Genomic DNA, 23132 nt, shown 5'->3' with positions numbered 1-23132 from the left:
GATAGTCTAAAACTTTACTTAATTTATGGTAATGTTTTATTTATTTATTTATTTTTTACATGCCGTTTGAAGTCAATATGAAAACCAAATTTACTCTTTTTGTTCTTAAAGGGACAGTTCACCCAAATATGAAAACCTATTTCACTCTCTTCAAGTCGTTCCAAACTTTTAAGACTTTTTCTTCTCTTTAACATTTTGAAGAATGTCCCTGCATTTTTTTTTTTTGTCCCTATGATGAAAGTCAGAAAATAAGTAATACAGGTTTGAAACGACATGAGGGCGTGTGAATGATGACAGAATTTAATTTGTCCAATATTAATTGAAAATATTCATATTTACAAATTGAACACCCATGATCGTCACCACAAAGTCGTAATTTCATTTGAAAAATCTGAGTTGGGGGTGTGACAGTGAGAAAACAAGTCAGATGCAACATCTGCATTAATGGTAAATTTGTTAAAAATGTTTTTTTTTCATTTGCAATAAATATAAGTTGCATGTACAAAATCAAAATTTTACAATATAATTTCAATATATCAAGATCCAACTTTATAGTGTCTAGACAAAATGCAAAAACACACCTGATTCACAGTCTTCCAAATGGATTTAAAAGCACCTGACGTCGTATCATTTATACTAACTTCCCAGGAGGACATGAATGCACCATTTGTGTATTTTACAGCGGTGTGCAGTGGAGAAATAACAGATTCAGCAGGTGTGGTGCTTTCTCCAAACTGGCCTGAAGCATATGACAAAGGCCAGGATTGTATCTGGGGGCTACATGTGGAGGAGGACAAGAGATTTATGCTGGATGTTCAGGTGTGAGTATCTGAACCTATATGTATGTGTGTGGACAGAAAGGATAGATGGTTATATTTTAGTCTTTGTGTAGCCAAGTGTGTGTGTTTAGCTTTTTTCCTCTAATGAGAATGCTTTAATTTCTCTAACATTCAGTACAGTTCACCGCCTTCCAATTACAGAGGAACAGTGTGCATAATGACTGATTAATTGATTTAGCACAGATATGGAGTGGAAACCACGGACTTATTAACACATAGCGCTAATGAGCCCTCAAACATGTGCCAGGCTGAACACCTGGACGGGGTCACACCTGCACATGTTACTTCAAAACAATGGAGCTTCTTCAATACCTTTGTGACCCACTATGGGATGTGCACTCTATTATATTGATGTTTGATTGTAGCATCTTTCATAAGTAGCAAAGATCTGAGGGAAACATAAAGGTAAATAATTTTTGATTGCTTTTTAAACAGAAAATCACAATTATTGGTGGGTTTTGGGGCATTTTGGGGCGAGTTTGGAGTTGTGTGGGTTGGTAATAGAAGGGTGGTATGAATTGGTTTGGATGGTATAGATAGGTTTGGAGTGATATGGATGGGTTTTCAGTAATTATTGGTGGATTGTGTTGGTATGAATTGGTTTTTGATGGCATAGATGGAATTTATGGAGTTATTTGTAGGTTTTGTGGTGGTATGAATTGATTTGGGGTGGTATAGGTAGGTTTGGATTGATATGGGTGCTATCTGTAGTGTTATTGGTGGGTTTTGTGATGTATGAGTGAGGATTAGGGTGGTACAAATTGATTTTGGGTGTTATAGGTAGGTTTGGAATTATATGAATGGGTTTTATGGAGCTATTGGTGGGCTTGTGGTGGTATAAGTGGGAATTAGAGTGGTATTAATTGGTTTTTGGTATATGTTGGTTTGGAGTGATATAAGTGGGTTTTATAGTGTTATTGGTGGGGTTTGTGGTATATGAATGGGGATTAGGGTGGTACAAATAGATTTTGGGTGTTATAGAAGATTTCGGAATTATATGGATGGGTTTTATGGAGTTATTGTTGGGTTTTGTGGTGGTATAAATTAGTTTGTGGACTTACTGGTGAATTTTGGTGCAGTATTAGCAGTTTTGTGATGGTATGTTTGGGTTTTAGGATATATTGGGGTTAAGAAAGTTTGTGTGTGATGGGTACGTTAGGCATAATCTAAAGAGATTGCAAAGAGAGAATGTGGCATTTTAAAACCAACCTACTCTATTTAACTTATTATTAAGAAGAAAAAATAAAGTATTTTTATTGCTCTGACATTCTGCACTTTTTAGAAGCCACTGGTCCACCACAGTCATCGACTCTTTCTGAGGCTGAGTGTGACATTATCTCTGCACCAAGAGCCTCTGTGTCCCAGCCTGCATCATTAGTTCAGCTTTACTAGCTTCTACACAATACCGTCCTCCAAACATACCCCAAACAAGCACACACACACAAACACACACACATACACAGACCTGAAAGACAAGGCTCTAACAATGATTCTGTTTGGTAGATGAAGAAAAAAAATATCTCCGTCCGTCTCAGCTAATTATCAGGATATACATGTGTATTTAACTCTGTAAACTCTCAATGTACACCTGTCTTTTGTCAGACTGTGAATATTAACACTCAGGTCATCTGTGACCTTTCCAAACATCAGAACCCAAAGGGCTGACAGCCGTATGTCGCCCTGAGGGCTCTGCCTCTCTGCTTTCCAACATTACACTAAATAAATCTCATTTCTTTGCAAAATGTCACTTCCCCATTGAAGAGGTAAATGCAGCCTCCCGATAGATGAAGGAATCTAAACACTGTACTATACTGCCATTTATAATGACAGAATGGAAAACAAGATTGATTCTCAGCATGGATACTGTTGTGTAAAATTCTGCCTAGGCTGTGTAATTTGTTTTTCCCTTGCATTACTCATTTTGGTTTGGAAATGAAGATGAATTGCGGAATGACATCAGCAAACCATCTGGGAAAAAATGTGGCTGCTGGTGTGACCGCTTCTATGTTAGAATGCCACCATTCCTCTTAACTAATGAAACAGTTCACCTAAAAATGAATTTTCTTTCATAATTTACCCTTCTTTTGCTTTAGGCTTTTTTTGCTTTTTTTTTAGTGGAATGCCAAATATATTTAGTAATTTAAACATTAAGATTTAATATTTAAATCACTTAAAACATATTCACATGGAGTTTCATTCTGCTACTGTATGTTCAAAAGATAATCATTATATTATATTATTATCATAATTATATGTCAATACAATATGACAATATAGTGAGAGCTACAACCTGAGCTATATTAATGGTGTGCATTCATTTGTGTTGTTTTATTAGTCTTCGTCTGGGGAAGAATGACCTGCTGACCTTTTATGATGGTGATGACCTCACAGCCAACATCCTGGGTCAGTACAGTGGTTTCCTTGCTCGATTTAGACTCTACACCTCCACAGCTGATGCTACCATCCAGTTTCAATCTGATCCAGCCTCCAACATGTACGGATACAACAATGGCTTTGTAGTGCATTTTTTTGGTAAGTGGCATTATGAGAATCTGCTGATCATCTTTACATTCTTCTTTGTTTTATCTCTATGTACAGTAGGCCTTTTATGGTGAACATTAGTACATTAAGGATCAGTTATTGACATGTCTATTGAGCCCCCAGTGTCTGAACAAGCAGAAGGGGTGCCAGCCTGCTTGACAGTGCCTGTCATTGCCAAAGACTGAAATGGGCAACTGTTTTCTCACAGCAGCCTCATTTACATTCAAAACTTAATGGTAAAAACAGAAAAGACCCCATCTTTTTTCCTTCCACCATCCAAATAGAAGTGCCACGTAACGACACATGTGCAGAGCTGCCAGAAATCCCTAATGGCTGGAAGAGCATGTCTCATCCCGACCTGACCCATGGCACCGTTATTACCTACCAGTGTTACCCAGGCTTCCGTCTGCAGGGCTCAGAGATCCTGATGTGCCAGTGGGATCTGACTTGGAGTGGAGACGTCCCGATCTGTGAGAAAAGTAAGAACTAACGTCACACTTAAAGGTCACACCAGATCATTAGTGCTTGAGACACATTAAGAAAACTTAATTACCATGGTGATAATGACTGCATAGCTTTAAACTTAATGCCACCTACTGGTGAATTAAGGTTACTACAAACAATATCCTCCCTATCATGATAGATGCAGTCAATTAACTGAAATCTGAAAGTAAGTTTTCAGAAGCATTAACTCGCAGGCACCTGTCTGGGTTTAGCAATGTCATTTTATTGATTTAAGAATATTTGACAATAATCAAACTGATTTTGTTCTTGAAGAGGAATGCTATTATATTAAATTTATATTATATTTGAATTCTCACTAAAATTTCCTCAACATGAAGATGTGCATCACCATGTATAAGCCAAAACCAAATGCCTTATTAAGTAATTGACATAATATAATATTAATATAATACATTTACATTTTTTCATTAATGATACAATTATATTTTAATATTTATAATAAATAATTGATAGATTATAACAGATTATTATTATTATTATTATTATTAAACAATGTATACAGTTATTATTAAAGATAATGATTAAAGATAGGTTTTAACCCCACAAAAACATTTTATGCAATAAAAATGTTCTGCTCAAAAAAAAAAAAGTTTTGCTTCTCTTATTTGATTGCTTATTTACCTTCTTAAATCATAATTATTTGTTTTGAAGTATTGGTAAATGTTTCAAGTGTTATTTTTTATTTATTTTTTGCCTAGTTATGTCATGTGAGGATCCAGGACTAGTGGAAAATAGTCAGAGACTGGTGACCAGCTCTCGTTTCACTGTGGGATCGTCCGTGGAGTACATTTGCAACAAAGGATACTCACTTTTTGGCCAAGGAGTGCTCACTTGCTACAGCAGAGATACTGCAGACCCAAAGTGGAGTGAAAGACTTCCCAAATGTGTCCGTAAGTGGGAGACGTCTGTGCTGTTGTATTGTTAATATTAATTTTTCAGCATTCCAAGAAATGCAAACCTAAATCTTTCACTATACTGCCATCTAGTGGACTTCAGGATTACTGCGTCCCAGTACATAACAGTGCATTCCAGCAGACTGAAAGCTCTGCGTTTTTCTTTAGCTGAAAGATATGAACCCTGCAGTAACCCTGGTGCACCCTCCTCGGCCATCCAAAGTTCAGAGAAATCGTTCTTCCAGGCAGGAGAGACTCTGAGCTTCACCTGCCGAGCAGGTTATGTGCTTCAGGGTGAACCCAATATCCACTGCCTCCCTGGACATCCCTCTCAATGGAGCGGAGCGCCCCCAATGTGCAGAGGTACAAACTGCACTCCTAACGTAATTGTTTAAATAAAATGTTCAAAAAAGACAAGGATAGACAAGAATTATTAACATAATATCCTTTAGTGTAAGTGGCATCTTACATGAGATTTAAAGCACTGTTCAATGATTCAGGGGTATTTCATTAGTTGTCATTGGTGTTTTTCAGCTTCCACAAGAAACAATGAGGAACACAGATTGAACGGTGACACACTTTTTTGTATTATCTAAATGTTTCGATCACTAAACATTCAAACATCCTCATTCATTATTGTATTATTATTATTTTTTTATGTTCCGTAAAATGTCCACATTACAGCTGTTGATTCAGAGTTTGATGCAGAGGACGTCAACATCGCTATCGCAGTTCTGATTCCTGTAGTGGCGGTGCTGATGCTCCTCTTGGTCATCTTCCTCTGCATCTCTATGTAAGTTTCAAGGGCAGGGAAAATACACTGTGCTTATTGTTTTAGGGTTAGTTTTTCACTGATAATGTTGTCTTGTTTGTCTCTGCAGAGCTCAAAGTAAGTCTTTTCAGCTCCCTGGGTCATCATTGCCACCGTATGACAACATGACAGAAGAATCTGCATTTGACAATCCTATTTATGAGACAGGAGTAAGTATGGATGCTGTGAACCTCAGAGACGTGGGCTCTCACAACACCATCGTCCTGTCCTGATCAATGCTTGCCATTCTGTCATTTCCACATATCATCTCTGACTCTGAACCGGATATTTCATAAAACTTTATAATTGAATGAGCCTAATGTTAAATTAGCCAACTCTTTACGTTTTTTAACAATATTTTAAAATAAGCAAAGGTTGAAAATGCTGCTGTCTATTTGTAACACACATTAACGTGCTAGAAAAGAATATGTCTGGTCTGGAGGAAAGATACATTTATTTTACATGTAAAAACCCATTTAGGCTCGAGGCTGTGGGTCACCGATATCTAGAACTCAGAAGTTGTGTGTCTGTGTGTGTGTTTCAATTTGTGTATGTCATTCACCGTTATCTACTGAATGTGAAAGGTTCTGTCCAAATTCCATTTGAATGATCACAAATATTTATGTTTATTTATAATACCGTTATTTGACTGGATTTTTTCATGACACTCACAGGAGTCATTATTGTGTTTCAAGTCGTTTGTTCATGTGATTGATCATTTGTTTCATGCTGTCATAAGTTTCCTCTCTTTTGATTCAAATGACAAGAAAAGCTAATGAAGCGAACTTGCTTGCACATTATACATTCATAAACTTAAAATGTGGATTTATTTTTTATTTGAAAGGTGATAAATGCATTCAGATTCCACAAAAATATAAAGTAAGACAACTGTATTCAACACTGATAAAAATGAGAAGAAATTATTTTAAGGACCAAAACAGATTATTGCATATTAGAAGAATGCTTTCTGAAGGATCGTGTAACACTGAAGACTGGAGTAATGGCTGCTGAAAACATCACAGAAATAAATTACATTTATATTCCTAATATATTTAAAATGTAAGCAGTTTAACTGCAATTACATTTGACAGTTTTGCTGTATTTTTGATCAAATAAATGCAGTCTTGGTGTGCATAAGTTACTTCTTTCAAAAATCAAAAAAAAAATCTTACTGACCCAAAACATTTGAATTTTTTGTTTCAAGTACTGTAGCCTACAACTTGGATAACCAGCTGTACTGAATGATAGGACAAAGCAAACTACTGTACTGTACTGTCCTGAAATCTGATTTGTTTATCTTTTCAGGATGCAAGGCAATGCGAGGTGTGTATGTAAAATTCATCCGTCTTTGTTTTGGCACCTATGCTCTTTTTCCTGCTGGGTTCCTGTAAATGTATTTTCTCTAAGACCTCTGCCAGCACATAAATGATGGTGGACAATAGAGTGTTATTTATGTAGCATGTCAGAGCCTGAGGTTTGTGTTGTACCTTTTTTTTAAGCCCCAAAGGCTCACACCTTGAGGCTAGACTATATCAGAATGCACTGGATTCTTTGTTTCACACTGTAAAAACAACAGAGGTGGAAGCTGTTTTCACCCACATGCAGCAAGACCTATGAGAGTTGGGAAAGTGGCTGAAAGTCTCAAGTCTCAGTTGAACTCATGATGGTAATAAAGCCATTTCCTCTATGTATAACACTGGCTGCATGGGTGCTTATTTGCAGATCACTTTGTAAATAAATGGTCAAAAACTCCATTATGGTGTTGTGTGTTTATTATGCAATATAGTGTGTAGCTGTGGAAGTTTTTCTTTGAACAAGACTGCAGCTTATTGAACAGCATCACATTTTTTTCCTTTCAAACGTCCTATATTTATTATAATAAAACAAACATATTTTGCTTTTCAATAGAATCTATTCTATTATAAGGTATTCTAAATATTTAATATCTATGAATATGAATTAATTCTATATATATATATATATATATATATATATATATATAGTTGAATTAATAGTTGAATAATAATAATAATCATCTCGATGCTTACTGGTGATCTGTTGATTTTAACACTACCCCATTCCAAAACCATCATAAGGAATTTGATTCAGTTCTTCCGTTTCGCGCATTGGTTCATGTCACGCCGGCGACGAAACGGACCAATCAGAGGCTTGAATTTTCCCTCAAGAGGCTCGAGGCTCGAATACGTAAACAAAACGGATACTGGCATCTGCTTTCACGGGATATTGTATTAAACAAGTTCCTTACACACAAACTGTCGGTTCCCACAATGACTGCATCGACAGAGAGGTTTTTATAAACAGAGGAAAAGCGCAAGATGGCTCCACTGTTGACGGGTAGTGATGCCCGACCGCGAAGGAATTATTGTTTTGAACCGACTCTTTATAAAGATTCATTCGAACCGATTCGCAAAGCTTTTGTAAATCATAAGACTGTTAACAATGGATGTTTTACCCAAAAGTTAAATATATGCCATAATTTACTCACCCTCGTGTTCATTTCAAATATATGACTTTCTTTATTCCGTGGAGAAAACTTTGGTTGTAAAATTGTGAGGTGGGTGAAATGTTGGTTGAAACTTTAAACGATGCAAAGTCATTAAAAGCAGTAATTAAAATGTGTATGGTATGAATATTTATTTAAAAATGTAATTTTTATAGAGCTGTATAAATATTAAATAGTACATAAACATCAACTATGGCAAATCACTGAATTGATTCTACTGAACCGGTTCACTGAAGCGAACCGATTCTCTAAATGAATTGGATTCCCATAGCCACTGACGGGGCGACGCATGCGCACACAGGTTTGTGCGTCAGTTAACGCGAGCGTTCCTTCATCACAACAGAAACGCTCTGCCGTTAAGTCGTTCTTTCACCGGGAGAAAAACGTCTGGTTTTCGCCTCTGCCAGTTCCTCGGGGGAGTTGTTCTTCGGGGTGATTGATGTTTGACGTCTTTGCAACATGGATTTAGTGGTTATTTCTGTGTCTTTATTATTCCTTCTCTTACCGGGCCGGAGTCTCGCACAGCACCGGGAATAGAGGCCTCCGCGCCTGCTCGATTAACGGAGAGCCCGCGCGGAGCCACAACAGACACGGGCGGGAATTCTACGGATGTTTTGGAGCTCAGACGCTATTCATCTGACACGAGTCGGTGTGTAGTGGCTGAGGGAAACGGAACCAGTTGGGGCTGGTGTTGATGTGGGGAAAAATGGAGAACCCGACGATCGTGTACGATCTGGATACCTCCGGCGGGCTGATGGAGGTAATGTTAAGTCAAACACACTCATAGACTCCTTTATACCGCTCTTCACTGACCCGATAACATTCTCAAAGTAACGTTAGCCGCTAACCCGCTCTTGCTCGCTAATGTCAACCTATGGAATATAGGCTCCTTTCAAACGGGGGCGCGCGCGAGTTCACGGTCTCAGCCCAACAATGGCTGAAGCGGCTGATGTGATGTAAGAAGCGTGCAGATGTTTCACTAATGAGTTTCTGAATCTCTCTCGCATCCCTCCTGCAGCAAATCCAGACTCTGCTGGCGCCACCCAAGTCTGAAGATGGAGAGAAGAGGACCAGGAAACCAGACAGGAGCACCAGGAGAGCCGGCAGGGCCAGCAATCATGAAACCTGCGACAGCTGCCGGGAAGGAGGGGACCTGCTGTGTTGTGATCACTGCCCCGCTGCCTTCCATCTACAGTGCTGGTGTGTGTGATACTGGAACTGGAACAAAATTGAGCCATGTTGGTTTAGTTGGTGCACATGCGTTACAACTAGATTTCCATCAAATTTGGCTGATGTTTATAATTGCATCCCTAGATGGAACATCATGCGTGTTGGGGTTTATTTATATGCTGTCTGATATTTCTTGCATGAGCGTGGAAAAGCTCTAGCAGGGAGCTGGTAAATGATCATTAACAATGGAGATCTGAAGGCCACAACCACACAATCTCCATTATGGAGAGTTTGAGATAGATTTTCCTTGATCATTTGAGTCAGTTTGTCTGCTGAAGATCTGTGATTGGCTTCATTTATTAATGTCAGAATTAAATGAAAATTCGCAATATCTGTTTTCTAAATGCATGTTATAAATTTTATTGTGAACAATTCATCCATGCATGTTTCACATTTTTCTCTTTGGTGACGTATGCAGGGCTTTTCCAATCAATTAGTCCTCCTAAAATTTATTCTTGCATGCTTTAACGCTCATCTGCCTCTATTTTTGAGTGCAATGTCCACATCTCAAAATTCAATCAACAACTGATGCATGGAATCAAGTCCCTGCCATACTTTTTTTTTTTTTTTAATGGTACCCTGTTGCACTTGGATGTATGTCACAGTGGTGTTTTCTGATGCCATTTCTGTTTTATTATGACTTTAAACTCATTTCATGCTGTAGTTGGTCAGCTGCAGTGGAGGATGATTGAATTTCAATTTCCCCTCCTTATGTTCTCATTGTTTATTGTGTCTGGGATGTGAAATGATTCCATTAGTGTGAGGAGAAACACATGCAGCTGGTGCTACGTGGCCCACGGGCCACTGGAAATCTGCCACACTTCATCCGTGTAGTCTCTTAGTTCCAGAGTTTCTGGGTTTGATCAGTTGTGCCGCAAAAAGAAACTACATTAGCATGTCAAGGTCTTTTTGCATTTATAGAGTCTGGTGCTCTTAAGCTTCCTTACGGATTTATTTGAAACCATCAGTAGAACAGAAATGTTTGGACGTAGATCTGTTTGCGCATGTGCAATGCAATACAAAACAGAGACTCCTTTCTTTCAGAGTGAGGTATTGATTTACCTTCTCTATACTGGTTGGGTATAGATAGGTTATTCAAAATTGCCTCTTTTAAAACATGTCTTGCATAACACGTGGGCCTGGTTTGAGAAGCTAACAAAGTTATAGTATCATGTTTTTTGTATTTTTACTAAAGGCTGAAGTATAAAGCTGGTCTGCTGTCCCGTTATCATTCATTGTAGTATTGAATGGCTGTGCATACTATAACTGTGTATGTTTGCTCTGTGCTAAATGAAGCCTGTAGTTTTACCTCTGACTTTGTTTACATTTCCTCAGTAACCCGCCATTGAGTAGAGAAATGCTGCCCCCTGGCGACTGGATGTGTCATCGCTGTACCGTTCGCAAGAAGGTTGGTGTCCTGTCAGTTATGGACACAAATATTAGTATTGTACTTTTGTTCTGTGAAATTATTAAAGACATCTTTTATTTTACATTCAAATCATTGTAGTAATAATAAGAATTATTATAGAATTTGGGGAAGTCGTGGCCTAATGGTTAGAGAGTCGGACTCCCAATCGAAAGGTTGTGAGTTCGAGTCCCGGGCCGGCAGGAATTGTGGGTGGGGGGAGTGCATGTACAGTTCTCTCTCCACCCTCAATACCACGACTTAGGTGCCCTTGAGCAAGGCATTGAACCCCCAACTGCTCCCCGGGCGCCGCAGCATAAATGGCTGCCCACTGCTCCGGGTGTGTGCTCACAGTGTGTGTGTGTGTGTGTGTTTTCACTGCTCTGTGTGTGTGCATTTCGGATGGGTTAAATGCAGAGCACAAATTCTGAGTATGGGTCACCATACTTGGCTGAATGTCACTTCACTAATATTTATATTTTTATAATTTAATAAAATATTATTGTTATACTGTTGTTGCTATTGTATAGTCATAATGGCTGGAAAACAAGTTTCCTCCTTTTTTTTTCTTTTCTTTTTTTTTTGTCCTTAGCTGATCACATGCCTGATAATGATACATTTACTATGTTTGAAAATTACTTATACTTTAGTTCTTCAACATTTTTGTTGATTGTCAGTGGTTTGCAATAAAAAACAAAGTTTCAAATATTGGTTTGTGATTTTATTTTATTTTTTCCCCCCTCTTTATAGAAAAGAGAACAGAAGAAGGAGCAAATTAACGGTCTGTTGGAGCCGCAGCTGGGGAGGCAAATGCCTTCTCCAGCTCCTGAGCAGGAATGTGGGACGTTATGTCCGGATCCTTCCACGGGGTTGGGTAGCACAGAGCTTCGGGCTGCCGTCGCTCAGGTACGGCTCCTGGAGAGACGACCAAGCAGCCGACCCGCAACCCCCAACTCCAACACTTCTTCCACAGACACGCCCACACCATCTGAGCAGAATGACATGGAGCAAGACCTCCTGGACGTGGAGGACGAGGCCCAGGGTTCTGAGCCTGAAATCACAAATATTACAACCACCCTCAAAAGACCATTTGACCTCCTAATTGCCGCTGCCATGCAAAGGAACCCTACGCAGTTCCAGCTTCCAATGGACCTCACTTGCACAACTGCATTTCCAGGTACAGGACATTATGATCTCACTGTAAAAATGTGTGAACAGATCATAAGAAATTAAACATCTGTTTTCATCCTCTAAGGCACCAGCAAAAGGAGACGAAAAGATGAGTTATCAGGCAAGAATGTTAAACGCCCACAACATGAGTGGGACCATTGTGGACTGGTTCCACTGCCAGTGAAAGTGTGCTACACATGCAGCAGGTACAAGCTATTATATACAAATTATTTGTTATTTTTTAATAAGCTCCCTTTTAAGATATTATACAATCATAGTTGATTTTCTTCTTTTTTTCTCTCCAGGAGCTGCCGATTGGCTCCACTGATCCAGTGTGACTATTGCCCTCTCTTGTTTCACATGGACTGTTTGGACCCGCCTCTCACTGCCTTTCCTACAGGCAGGTGGATGTGTCCCAACCACATCCAGAACCTGGTAGTAAGGAAGCTTTTGTAAAACAAAAATCAAAACGTGTATATCTTTTTAATTGTGACCTTTCCATAAGCTAAATTTAAAAAAAAAAAACTCAGAAAACACCCTTACAAACATGCCACTCATTCATTTTCTTCATTTCCTCTCAGCTGAACCAGAGAACCTTGACCCTCAGCAACCGTTGCCAGTTATTTGACCAGTTTCAGGATCGCATTTCTCAACATGCTGTCAAACTTGACTTCCTGCAGCGGATACATCAGCAGCACCCCCCTACTCGGCGGTCGGCTCATGCCAACAGCAGAAAGACTCTGAAGGTTATCTGTCTTCTTTTAAACTCACTGTATGATATGAGTGATAAGACACTTGAGATGTTGACACTTATTGGAGATATTGTTCGGTTAACCACAGGTTCCAGATGCCATAAAGTCACAGTACCAGAACCCACCTACTCTGATGGCCCCGGCAGGAGTCCGTGAAGGGGAGCTGATCTGCTCCGGCCTTTCAGAATCTTTTACCCCACAGCACTTAGCCAGTGAAGACGAACAGTGTCAGGTGTGTATAAGCAGCCTGCAGATTGCTCTGCTTTTGGATTCAGTATTGTTTCTGAACCGGTGTTTTTATTCTGTTTATGCTTTGGTGTAGTGGCTCAAAGATGTCATCTCGCTGCAGTGCAGCATTATGAGGCATTTATGGAACAGACAAACATCTCCTTGGGATTCGGAGCACACAGAAAAGACTGATCTAAAACTCAGAGACTCTTGCCAGAGTGCCGCCTCAACAGGCAGCCAGAACATTGCTCCAAAAGGTTCCTGTAGCTCATGTACTGATGGACTGTGTCAGAACTGTAAGACCACAAATGGCCCTGTAGACCGATTGGTTCAGTCCAATGGAATGCAGGGTCCTGATAGAACCCAAGAAAACACCACTGACCATGATATATCCCGTTTACACATGCCCAATCTACCCAACCATACCAACACTGAAACGGTAATCAAGACTGAGAATGCCAGCTTAAAGTCTTGTAATAGCATCGAGGTACCTCCACTTGCTTGTGTCAAATCTAAGCCCAGCACCCCATCATGTGACCATGGGAAAACTGCATTAGTTTCAGATGCAGCAGCAGCAGCAAAACTTTTGGCCTCTACTTCAAGTTCAGGAGCACATGCTGTTAAACCACAGAAAATCATCACAGATACCGAGTCAAAAGATCAGAGATCCAGTGGTAAATGCCTACTTTTGTAATTTGATTATTACACAGCCACACTTTAAAAATATTGATTGGTTGCTTTCTCTTTCAGATGGGAATGCTGCTTCACATCCTGTGATGGCAGGCAGTGGTGAAGTCTTCTCTTGCACAGAACCTAACATGCTGGAGCTATCCGGACGAATAAAAGACATGATGCGGGGCAGCGGAGGTGGGTTTGAGTGCATTTCAGTGGAATCTTGTAATCTTTCTGTTTTGCTATTCAAGTTCAGTTGAAAAGATATTATAACTTTAAGATATCAAAATCCTCCCAGTTCTAAATTGTGCATTAAAGCAACTCAATGTATGTTTGTGTATTTTTGCAACTTTGGCACTCTTTACAGTGAAGAGAAATTCACTGTCATAAATACAGTTAATAGCTATACATAAAGCTGCCATAAAGCAGTTTGCTCTTTTCACAGAATTTCATACCGAACTTACATAAATGAATAGAATTCATCTGCATTATTTGGGGGGAAAATAATGCAGTATTTATTTATTTTTAATCTCCAGTGCTTTTTTTGTAAGCATCCATGATTTGGATAAAAACTGTTATATATCAATTTGATAATAAAATAATAATTACTACTTTTAGGATTAGGATTAGGATTACTATTACGTAAACCATTTTAAATAAAAACTTCAAAAGATGCTAGCATTTTGTTAACTTTTTGAAACCTGGTTTGTATTGCAGAAGTTGAGCTTGGCTCATTAGATGAGAAATTTATCAAGCTCTTAGCTTGGCAGCAGATTCAGCAGCTCTTCAAGTCGAAAACCTCTCCTGTTCAGAGCAGTTCTCCTTTATCTGTGTCAGATGTGTCACCCACTCACAGGAAACCCAGTGAAGGTATGAGATTTATTTTTCATTATGCTCTTTCTGAAGTTTGTGTACCTGTCAGCGAATGAACTCTTGATGTTTCCATTTCAGCCCAAAACAAGGAAGTGCAGGCGAGAGCTTCATTCTGTTCGGCCTTAGGAAAGGGAACGGCTGTAAACATGTGCTACAGGAGTCTGTACATCGGAACAGGTGATTATTATCATGTGGCTGCAGGAAATGCCTCATCCTACAAAGTTCAGTACAACTATGTGCTCTCATTGCAGGTGCTGATATGGATGTGTGCCTTAAAAACTACGGGCATTGTAACTATGTTTCAGGGAAACATGCCTGTATATTTTATGATGAGGTATGCATTTTTAAACATATAACATGCTTTACGCACAAAGGTGGTGTCATCTCTTTTGAGTGATTTACATTTACATGCATTTGTTCTCTCCTCCTCCAGAATACAAAGCAGTATGAACTGCTGAACTACAGCGAACACGGGACGACTGTTGACAACGTATTATATTCCTGTGACTTCTCTGAGAAGATGAGCCAGAGTCCATCCAACAACCTGCTCGCCAAAGTGCAAAATATCATCCGTGAGTTATTCTTCTTCCAGTTCCAGTGATTAAAAAATTGTGGGGAAAAAAAATGAAAAATGCACAAATTAATCATTTACAATAAATTCAATAACATGTATTTAGAAAATGGATAGGGTGATTTCTATTTCATGACAATGTTAAAAGCATTGCACAGTAAGCATCAGTATTAACTAAAGTGCATTTGTAGGACATTGCAGGAAAAAGGAGCAGGAGGAGTCTTCAGTGGGCATGGCTGCAACAACAGAGGATGGAGTTATGAGCTGCGAGTCCCAAGATGCTCCCATCACTCCCTGTAACTGTAAAATCAGCGGCTCCAGTTGGATTGGAGGCAGTGGTGCTGGATGGGAAGGCACTGCACTCCTCCATCATGGAAGCCACATCAAACTGGGCTGCTTGCAGTTTATATTCAGTATCACGGAGTTCGCCAACAAGTCACTTAAAGAGGAGTTCAACACCTGCAGACTCACTCCCACAGCTGGCCAACAGGGGGAGCAGCTAAACAAGGCCATGCCTCCTTCACTTCAACACAACTTTGTAACTTAACCCCTCAAGCATCAACTTGTACAGTTTAAACGGTTTCCTAAATGTTTATACACTTGCATGAGGTGACCTTTTATCTAGTTATTTCAGACTCTTTTGACAGGTTGCACATTTTCTTGTCTCAATGCAAGACTTGCATTTTTAAAGGGAAACTTTGATCATCCTGTATGCTCAGAACCAATGAGCAATTTTGACATGTAAAAAAAAAAAAAAATCAAAACATGTTCTATTTTGTGCCAGTTACAATAGTTTTTATATAAACATGCATTTTCTTTTTTTTTTCATAAAAATTTGTTTTTATTTATGTCTTCTGGAGCACAGTCATACCTGGTGGTTCTTTAGCACGACATGTGCAAAGAGAATCATGTACATAGCTGTATGTATCCATGTGAATAGCCAGAAAGCCACACGATTCAATGCGCAAAAGTGCTAGAGTTTGTATTATTTCTGTCGTGCACTATTTTGTTGCTGTTCAGTTCTTTTATGTGCCTGTTTCTTGTGGTTTTGCAATTAGTTTTCACCAGGTTCTTGTCTCAAACTATGTAAATACAAACCAGATTTTAAATAACATGCTTTAGAAGTCCACCAGCCTGTGTTCATGCGTCATGCTTACTGGTTCACTCACTGGTCTTCTTTAAGATTAGTAGTTTTCTAAAGTTATCTTTACTTTTGCATATTTCTAGATTATGGCGCATTGAAAAATATCCATTGAGAACATTCAGGTGCTTAAAGTAGGATAGGCAATTTCAGAGAGGATGTGAAGAGACTTTCAACCAGCATAACAAAAAATGTTTTGAACAGTCAGTAAAAATGTGAACGGTGAGAAATATGCATTTAAAATCATAAATATAAGTGGAATATATCAAAGTATATTCCATATATGTGCCAATCTTCCTGTTGCCAGCAGGTGGCACTATCATAATGGAATATTGGCCTTCAGATGTGTTCAGGCCAGGACTCTTATCGAACATGTGAAGTTTGGGGAAGATCGAACATTTTATGCCTGAGTTACAACAACTTCTCTTGCTGTGGCGAGACATCAAATTTCGTCATGGTGCCACGGACACGCGCTTTAACAAAAACTCAAGATCTCCACAATTTATCATTGCACAGGCCTTTAGATTAGACTGACCACAAAAACTACATTAATGTCAAAAAATCTCTAGTAGTTTGTCGCAACGTAAAATATGTCACTTCCGGTTGCCAGCAGGTGGAGCTATGACTATAACTCAATATGGGCATGTTAAGGGCGGACGTCTTATCTAACATGTGAAGTTTGGGGCAGATTGGACATTGTATGTCTGAGTTATAACAACTTCATTTTTTATGGCGAATCATCGAAATTCGCCAGGCCGCCACGGACACACCCTTCGTGGTTTCAAAATGTCATCAACAGAGGCCAGGCCAGTTAGCAGCTTACTGTAACAAATTGCTTTAAATCAGCGCAACAGTGTTGTAGTCTTCAATATAATAGCTTTGAGTGTTGTTTTTGGTTTTGTAATCTGAATGGACTGTAGCCAGGAGGGCTTGTTTGGCTCCAGCAAGTCTTCCTGTTCCCAGTCTGGAAGAAATTGCTCTTTCATAAGTAAATAAAGCAGCAGTTATTGCTCTGATTGTTTGAGCATGTTTACCGTTCTGCTCATTTGCGGAGGATTCGTCGGGTTTTACCTGCTGATGTGGGTGACGGTGTTGCAACAGCCAAAATGTAAAAGCACAGCAAAGCTGCACGGGAAGACAGTGATCGTGACTGGTATGTGCTCGGTTTCAATTCAGGGTATTTGATACTCTCTTCAGCCACGCATGGCATGTCCCAATTTGATCATTATTGATAGTGTTAAAATGTTTTTGCGCATTTTACGCTTCTCGTAAGCACTCCAAACGCGAAACGGACATCGCGTCCACACAGGCAATCGTGTTATGCCATTGAGTAGATGCGATTGACATTTGAGTTGGTTTAACTGCAGGAGCAAACACGGGTATCGGTAAAGCCACCGCACTGGATCTGGCAAAAAGAGGAGCTCGTGTGATTCTCGCCTGCAGGGATGAAAGACGAGCTCAGGCTGCTGTCACAGACATCCAGAGGGTGAGAGCTGGCGTTGTTTCTTTACTGTTCAGGATAGTCGCCGTTTCTAATAAGATTTAAAAAAAAATTAAGTTCCACTAGGATGCTCGTGGTGTTTTATTTCAAAGCCACTGAGCTGCATTCAAATCTCACATGACTGGTTTCAAAACAGTTTTTTAATATTTTTACTTGATTGGTAGGCTATCTTATATTATACAAACATGCCGAACTAAAATAAAAATATCATCTTTTATATATTTAAAGTGTCAATAGCTTTTAGTAAACACCTTCTTATCACGTTATTACCTTTGTAGAGTCTGATTTAGAAAGGTTTGTTACCAATTGACAGGCCCACCTATTACCAGCTATAAATGCAGTCAGCTAAATTAATAATAAAGCATTTTTTTATTTTAAAAACCCGAAGAAAAATGGAAATGAGTCTCATTTGACTTATAGCCTATTTTAAATAATTATTTTAACATGACCCAGCGTTTTAAAAACGCGGCGCGAGAAGATGAAAAAGCAAACAATGCGTTATGGTCAGAATTCTGTTTAATACAGTTTTAAGGTCGAAAACAACATTTTACAATAGTACCAGAAGTCTAAGAAAGTGAAATAATTAAAATCTATATCGTTTGACGTTATAACATGAGTGAATCTTCAAAAAAGATCACGGGTTTCGGACAATACAGGTGCTGGTCATATAATTAGAATATCATCAAAAAGTTGATTTCACTAATTCCATTCAAAAGTGAAACTTGTATATTATATTCATTCATTACACACAGACTGATATATTTCAAATGTTTATTTCTTTTAATTTAGATGATTATGACTGACAACTTAGGAAAATTCCAAATTCAGTATCTCAGAAAATCTGAATATTGTGAAAATGTTCAATATTGAAGACACCTGGTGCCACACTCTAATCAGCTAATTAACTCAAAACACCTGCAAAGGCCGTTAAGGTCTCTCAGTCTAGTTCTGTAGAATACACAATCATGGGGAAGACTGCTGACTTGACAGTTGTCCAAAAGACGACCATTGACACCTTGCACAAGGAAGGCAAGACACAAAAGGTCATTGCAAAGGAGGCTGGCTGTTTACAGAGCTCTGTATTCCAAGCACATTAATAGAGAGGCGAAGGGAAGGAAAAGATGTGGTAGAAAAAAAAGTGTACAAGCAATAGGGATTACCACACCCTGGAGAGGATTGTGAAACAAAACTCATTCAAAAATGTGGGGGAAATTCACAAAGAGTGGACTGCAGCTGGAGTAAGTGCTTCAAGAACCACTACACACAGACTTATGCAAGACATGGGTTTCAGCTGTCGCATTCCTTGTGTCAAGCCACTCTTGAACAACAGACAGCGTCAGAAGCATCTCGCTTCAAAAAAGGACTGGACTGCTGCTGAGTGGTCCAAAGTTATGTTCTCTGATTAAAGTAAATTTTGCATTTCCTTTGAAAATCAGGGTCCCAGAGTCTGAAGGAAGAGAGTAGAGGCACACAATCCATGTTCCTTGAGGTCCAGTGTAAAGTTTCCACAGTCAGTGATGGTTTGGGGTGCCATGTTATTTGCTGGTGTTGGTCCACTTTGTTTTCTGAGGTCCAAAGTCAACACGGCCATATACCAGGACGTTTTAGAGCACTTCATGCTTCCTGCTGCTGACCAACTTTATGGAGATGCAGATTTCATTTTCCAACAGGACTTGGCACCTGCACACAGTGCCAAAGCTACCAGTACCTGGTTTAAGGACCATGGTATCCCTGTTCTTAATTGGCCAGCAAACTCGCCTGACCTTAACCCCATAGATTTTCTATGGGGTTAAGGTCAGGCGAGTTTGCTGGCCAATTAATTAGTATTGTGAAGAGGAAGATGCAATATGCCAGACCGAAGAATGCAGAAGAGTTGAAGGCCACTATCAGAGCAACCTGGGCTCTCATAACACCTGAGCAGTGACACAGACTGATCGACTCCATGCCACGCCGCATTGCTGCAGTAATTAATGCAAAAGGAGCCCCAACTAAGTATTGAGTGCTGTACCAGCTCATACTTTTCATGTTCATACTTTTCAGGTGGCCAAGATTTCTAAAAATCCTTTCTTTGTATTGGTCTGAAGTAATATTCCAATTTTCTGAGATACTGAATTTGGGATTTTCCTTAGCTGTCAGTTATAATCATCAAAATTAAAAGAAATAAACATTTGAAATATATCAGTCAGTGTGTAATGAATGAATATAATATACAAGTTTCACTTTTTGAATGGAATTAGTGAAATCAACTTTTTGATGATATTCTAATTATATGACCAGCACCTGTATATCAGCTTTCCTCAAAGGACCGAATAGCAGATTACAAGAGGACAATACTGGTGTTATTTTCTTAGATGTGTCTAAAGTCTGCAGTCTTTTGCTTGATATCAAATAGAGCCCATCATGATGATTTCTTAACGCTTGATTGAATTCCCCCACATGCAGGCACATTAAAATGTTTGAGTCATAGGTTTCCCCCTCCTGAAAAGAAAAAAACAACATCAACCAAAACCAGCCTAAGCTCATATGTAGGCCTTTATGTTTTTGTAGCCTTAGAGGTTTTTTGTAAAAAACGAATGGAATTTTTACCTTAATATTTCTCCATTAAAAACCTTTGCCCCTAAAAAAAAAGAAAGAAAAATAGTACTTTTATAAATAATAATAAATAAATATCCAGTCATATCAGTATTAAACAAATCCATGATTCTGCTATATAAGTGCAGAATGAATGTAGGAATGTTGTGGAATCAGTGAACCGATGTGACTGCCACACAGGAATCCGGAAACAAAGAGGTGTTGTATATGCACTTGGATCTGGCCAGTCTGAAATCTGTTAGGTCTTTCGCTGAAAACTTTCTCAAGAAAGAATCCAGGTTGGACATTCTTATCAACAATGCAGGTAGCTATCAAATAAATGCAATTTTATGTTATGTAATTATACATGAAAGTATAAAAACTGAAAATCTGCCACAGGTTTAAAAACATTATATTGTTTCTTTTCTGTGTTTGTAGGACTTCTTGTTGGTGGCAAGACTGAGGATGGCTTTGGAAGGATCTTTGGCGTCAATCACCTCGGTCACTTTCTGCTAACCATCCTGCTGCTGAAAAGGTTAAAAGAGTGCGGCCCCAGCAGAGTTGTGACGGTCTCTTCAATAGCCCATTCGGGGGGGGGGGGGTTGATTTCGACTGCATCAACACTCATAAAGATTTGGGTTTAGGAAATTCCACATTGGCCTTATTAAAGTTGTACGGCCACAGCAAACTCTGCAATGTCCTCTTTATGCATGAACTAGCCAAGAGACTCAAAGGCACAAACGTCACCTGCTACAGTCTTCATCCAGGTCAGTTTGTGTTAGCAGTAAGAAGCAGTACTTGATAAAATATCATAGGTCATAAGTGATCAATTCTGATTTATTTTGTAGGCTCCATCAAAACGGACATCTGTCGCCACATCGTTCTATGGATTTTGCTGCTTTTCTTTGCAGACGTGGAATCTGGAGCTCAAACGTCTCTTTATTGTGCACTCCAAGAGGGTATTGAACCCCTGAGCGGACGCTACTTCTCTAAATGTGCAGTCCAGAATGTTTCTGCTAAAGCCAGAGATGGTGCAGTAGCCAAAAAGCTTTGGGAAGTCAGCGAGAGGCTGGTTGGTTTAGCGTGAGATTATGGAGTTGCACTTGCAGTGTATTTAGTGGCACCTGTGGTCAACTGTGTGGGATAAATCTGTTTCTGTATATTATAAAAAGCCAGTGAAAAATATACTCTGACCACAACCAAAAATTATATTCTTATAATGAAAACATTCTTTGATTGTTTTACAGATTGTGTTTGTGCAAATATCTCTAATTAGCAATTACATTTTGAATGTAACTAGCCGAAACCAGTGTATATGAAATGCTTTCCCTTCCTGAAGTTTACCAGGTTTCCTCTATAGAAGCAAATTAGTCTCAAATATAATTCACGCAAAAAACACGATTCACACATGCGTAGACAATTTCACATGCATGAAACCTAATTCACGTACACACAAAAAAAACTCACGTGCGTGAATTAATACTTTACATCAGTAATCCAGCATGGCGAATGAAGAACGGGAAGCACGGATAAGAGTTTAGTTTATTTCATAAAAGTCTGAGGTTACACATTTTATCGTTTACACATTCAAGACAGTTTTTCTAGTTCGAAAACTAGTTAGAAATAAATACAGTTGTAACAGGACAGTTACAGTAATTATAAATTAAACTGCAATCAGGATAGTAAAAAGAAAGACCTGTAAAGTAACATTTTGAGAGTTGTGAAATTATAATTCTAAATAATCTTGTTTTATAAATTGATGTCTGTTAGGTCAGTGTGTACTTTCTTACAGTAATACATTTTAAAATATGTAGCCTAGTCATTGTTAACCACTACGTTGAAGCAATGTAGTTCGATCAAGATAAACAACATCAGATATTTAGAAACGTTGTTTAATTTGTAAATATATTGTCTGTACATTGAAATGCATCTTTCTCTTCTTATAATTTAGGAATATCTAAAGCAGTATATTCTTCAGCGACTTCATGATCGTTTAGTTCAGGGATTCCCAAAGTGTGGTGCGCGCACCAGGGGGTGCGCGAGAGGAAAAATGTAATGGCGGTTTTTTTTTTTTTTAAATGGGATTTTTCCATACAATTAAAAAAAACATGAACAGTAAACATTTCCTTTGTAATCGCTTTTGTTTTAAATAAAAAACTATAATTTATTAGTTTTCGATGGAAACGTAGAAGACAGATGCTGTCTTCAACGCACTGTTCTTTTATGTACTGCAGGCTAATATGCGTGCCAACTCGTTTCATTCATTCCATAATATATATTATAAATATGCTTAACTGGCTGAAATCAGAGAAACTGTCAAGTCGGACATCTTATGATAAAGTTGTTAGTCAGGAGGAGAAGGGACCAAGAGAGAGAGTGAAGATTTGGAGGCAACAGAGACGAAGAGAATAGAGAAAGAAAATGAGTGAAGTAAAAATCTTGAGGAAATCTCTCTCGCCTTTTGCGCTGCACTCGAAAAGTTCCAGATGCATCCTCTTTCATTTTATTTTATGTTTGAGCCTATGCTCTTTGCAACTTAATTATGTTGTGGATCGTGTGTAGGCTAATTTTATTGTCGCACTTGAAAAGTTTCAGATTGATCCTCATTTTTATTGATTTTATATATTTCGGAGCTTATTCTCTTTAATGATGTGGATCGTTTGTAACTGCATTGCAATTTAATTCAATGTAGGCTACTGTCGTTCTAATTTCCATAACCGTTATGTTATGTTAAAGTGGTTCTCAACCTTTTTTTCCACTGGGCCGCACTATGGTCTCTATTGTCGCACTATTGTCTCTGTTGCCTAAATATCTCTAAATATCTGATGTTGTTTATCTTGATCGAACTACATTGCTTCAACGTAGTGGTTAACAATGACTAGGCT

The 23132-nt window shown here is 38.7% G+C and overlaps 2 protein-coding genes and 1 pseudogene across 5 annotated transcripts in view; all 3 read left to right on the top strand.

Annotated features, from left to right (window-relative positions):
• LOC132132730 (seizure protein 6-like) overlaps positions 1 to 7250 on the top strand; it is a 36939-nt gene extending 29689 nt beyond the window's left edge. For 2 of the 3 annotated variants that reach the window (XM_059545229.1, XM_059545230.1), the window contains 8 exons: positions 683 to 821; positions 3175 to 3371; positions 3665 to 3859; positions 4604 to 4795; positions 4967 to 5161; positions 5333 to 5368; positions 5483 to 5591; positions 5680 to 6025. In XM_059545229.1, the coding sequence (XP_059401212.1) occupies positions 683 to 821; positions 3175 to 3371; positions 3665 to 3859; positions 4604 to 4795; positions 4967 to 5161; positions 5333 to 5368; positions 5483 to 5591; positions 5680 to 5842 (1226 nt within the window). In that variant the 3' untranslated portion in view covers positions 5843 to 6025. Of the gene's footprint in view, positions 1 to 682; positions 822 to 3174; positions 3372 to 3664; positions 3860 to 4603; positions 4796 to 4966; positions 5162 to 5332; positions 5369 to 5482; positions 5592 to 5679; positions 6026 to 6914 lie in introns of those variants that run through there. The other variant, XM_059545231.1, reaches the window with a different exon arrangement.
• Positions 7251 to 8430: 1180 nt separating this feature from the next.
• Positions 8431 to 16166, top strand: LOC132132226 (PHD finger protein 12-like). Of its 2 annotated transcripts, none has more exons than XM_059544560.1 (15): positions 8431 to 8893; positions 9152 to 9333; positions 10699 to 10771; positions 11519 to 11945; positions 12024 to 12144; positions 12244 to 12373; positions 12520 to 12684; positions 12779 to 12922; positions 13013 to 13592; positions 13669 to 13785; positions 14308 to 14460; positions 14542 to 14640; positions 14715 to 14797; positions 14897 to 15035; positions 15226 to 16166. In XM_059544560.1, the coding sequence occupies exons 1-15, from the start codon at positions 8828 to 8830 to the stop codon at positions 15579 to 15581; spliced, it is 2835 nt and encodes a 944-aa protein (XP_059400543.1). In that variant the 5' UTR covers positions 8431 to 8827; the 3' UTR covers positions 15582 to 16166. The 2 variants fall into 2 exon arrangements, with proteins under 2 accessions (XP_059400543.1, XP_059400542.1); XM_059544559.1 differs by having other exon boundaries at positions 12244 to 12376.
• An 830-nt stretch (positions 16167 to 16996) lies between these two features.
• On the top strand, positions 16997 to 21541 carry LOC132132076 (dehydrogenase/reductase SDR family member 13-like; annotated as a pseudogene).
• The last annotated feature ends 1591 nt before the right edge of the window (positions 21542 to 23132 follow it).

Source organism: Carassius carassius, chromosome 49 (assembly GCF_963082965.1).
Source record: "Carassius carassius chromosome 49, fCarCar2.1, whole genome shotgun sequence".
NCBI lineage: Eukaryota > Metazoa > Chordata > Actinopteri > Cypriniformes > Cyprinidae > Carassius > Carassius carassius.
The sequence above is the reverse complement of the archived record's forward strand: the minus strand, read 5'-3'. Positions and strand labels throughout refer to the sequence as shown.

Excerpts from the sequence above, each read along its gene's own strand:
- LOC132132226 (XM_059544559.1), top strand. The coding sequence starts at position 8,828 with ATGTGGGGAAAAATGGAGAACCCGACGATCGTGTACGATCTGGATACC. Across the intron at positions 11,946-12,023 it reads TTGCACAACTGCATTTCCAG|GCACCAGCAAAAGGAGACGA; the intron begins GTACAGGACATT and ends TCATCCTCTAAG. Across the intron at positions 12,377-12,519 it reads ACCACATCCAGAACCTGGTA|CTGAACCAGAGAACCTTGAC; the intron begins GTAAGGAAGCTT and ends ATTTCCTCTCAG.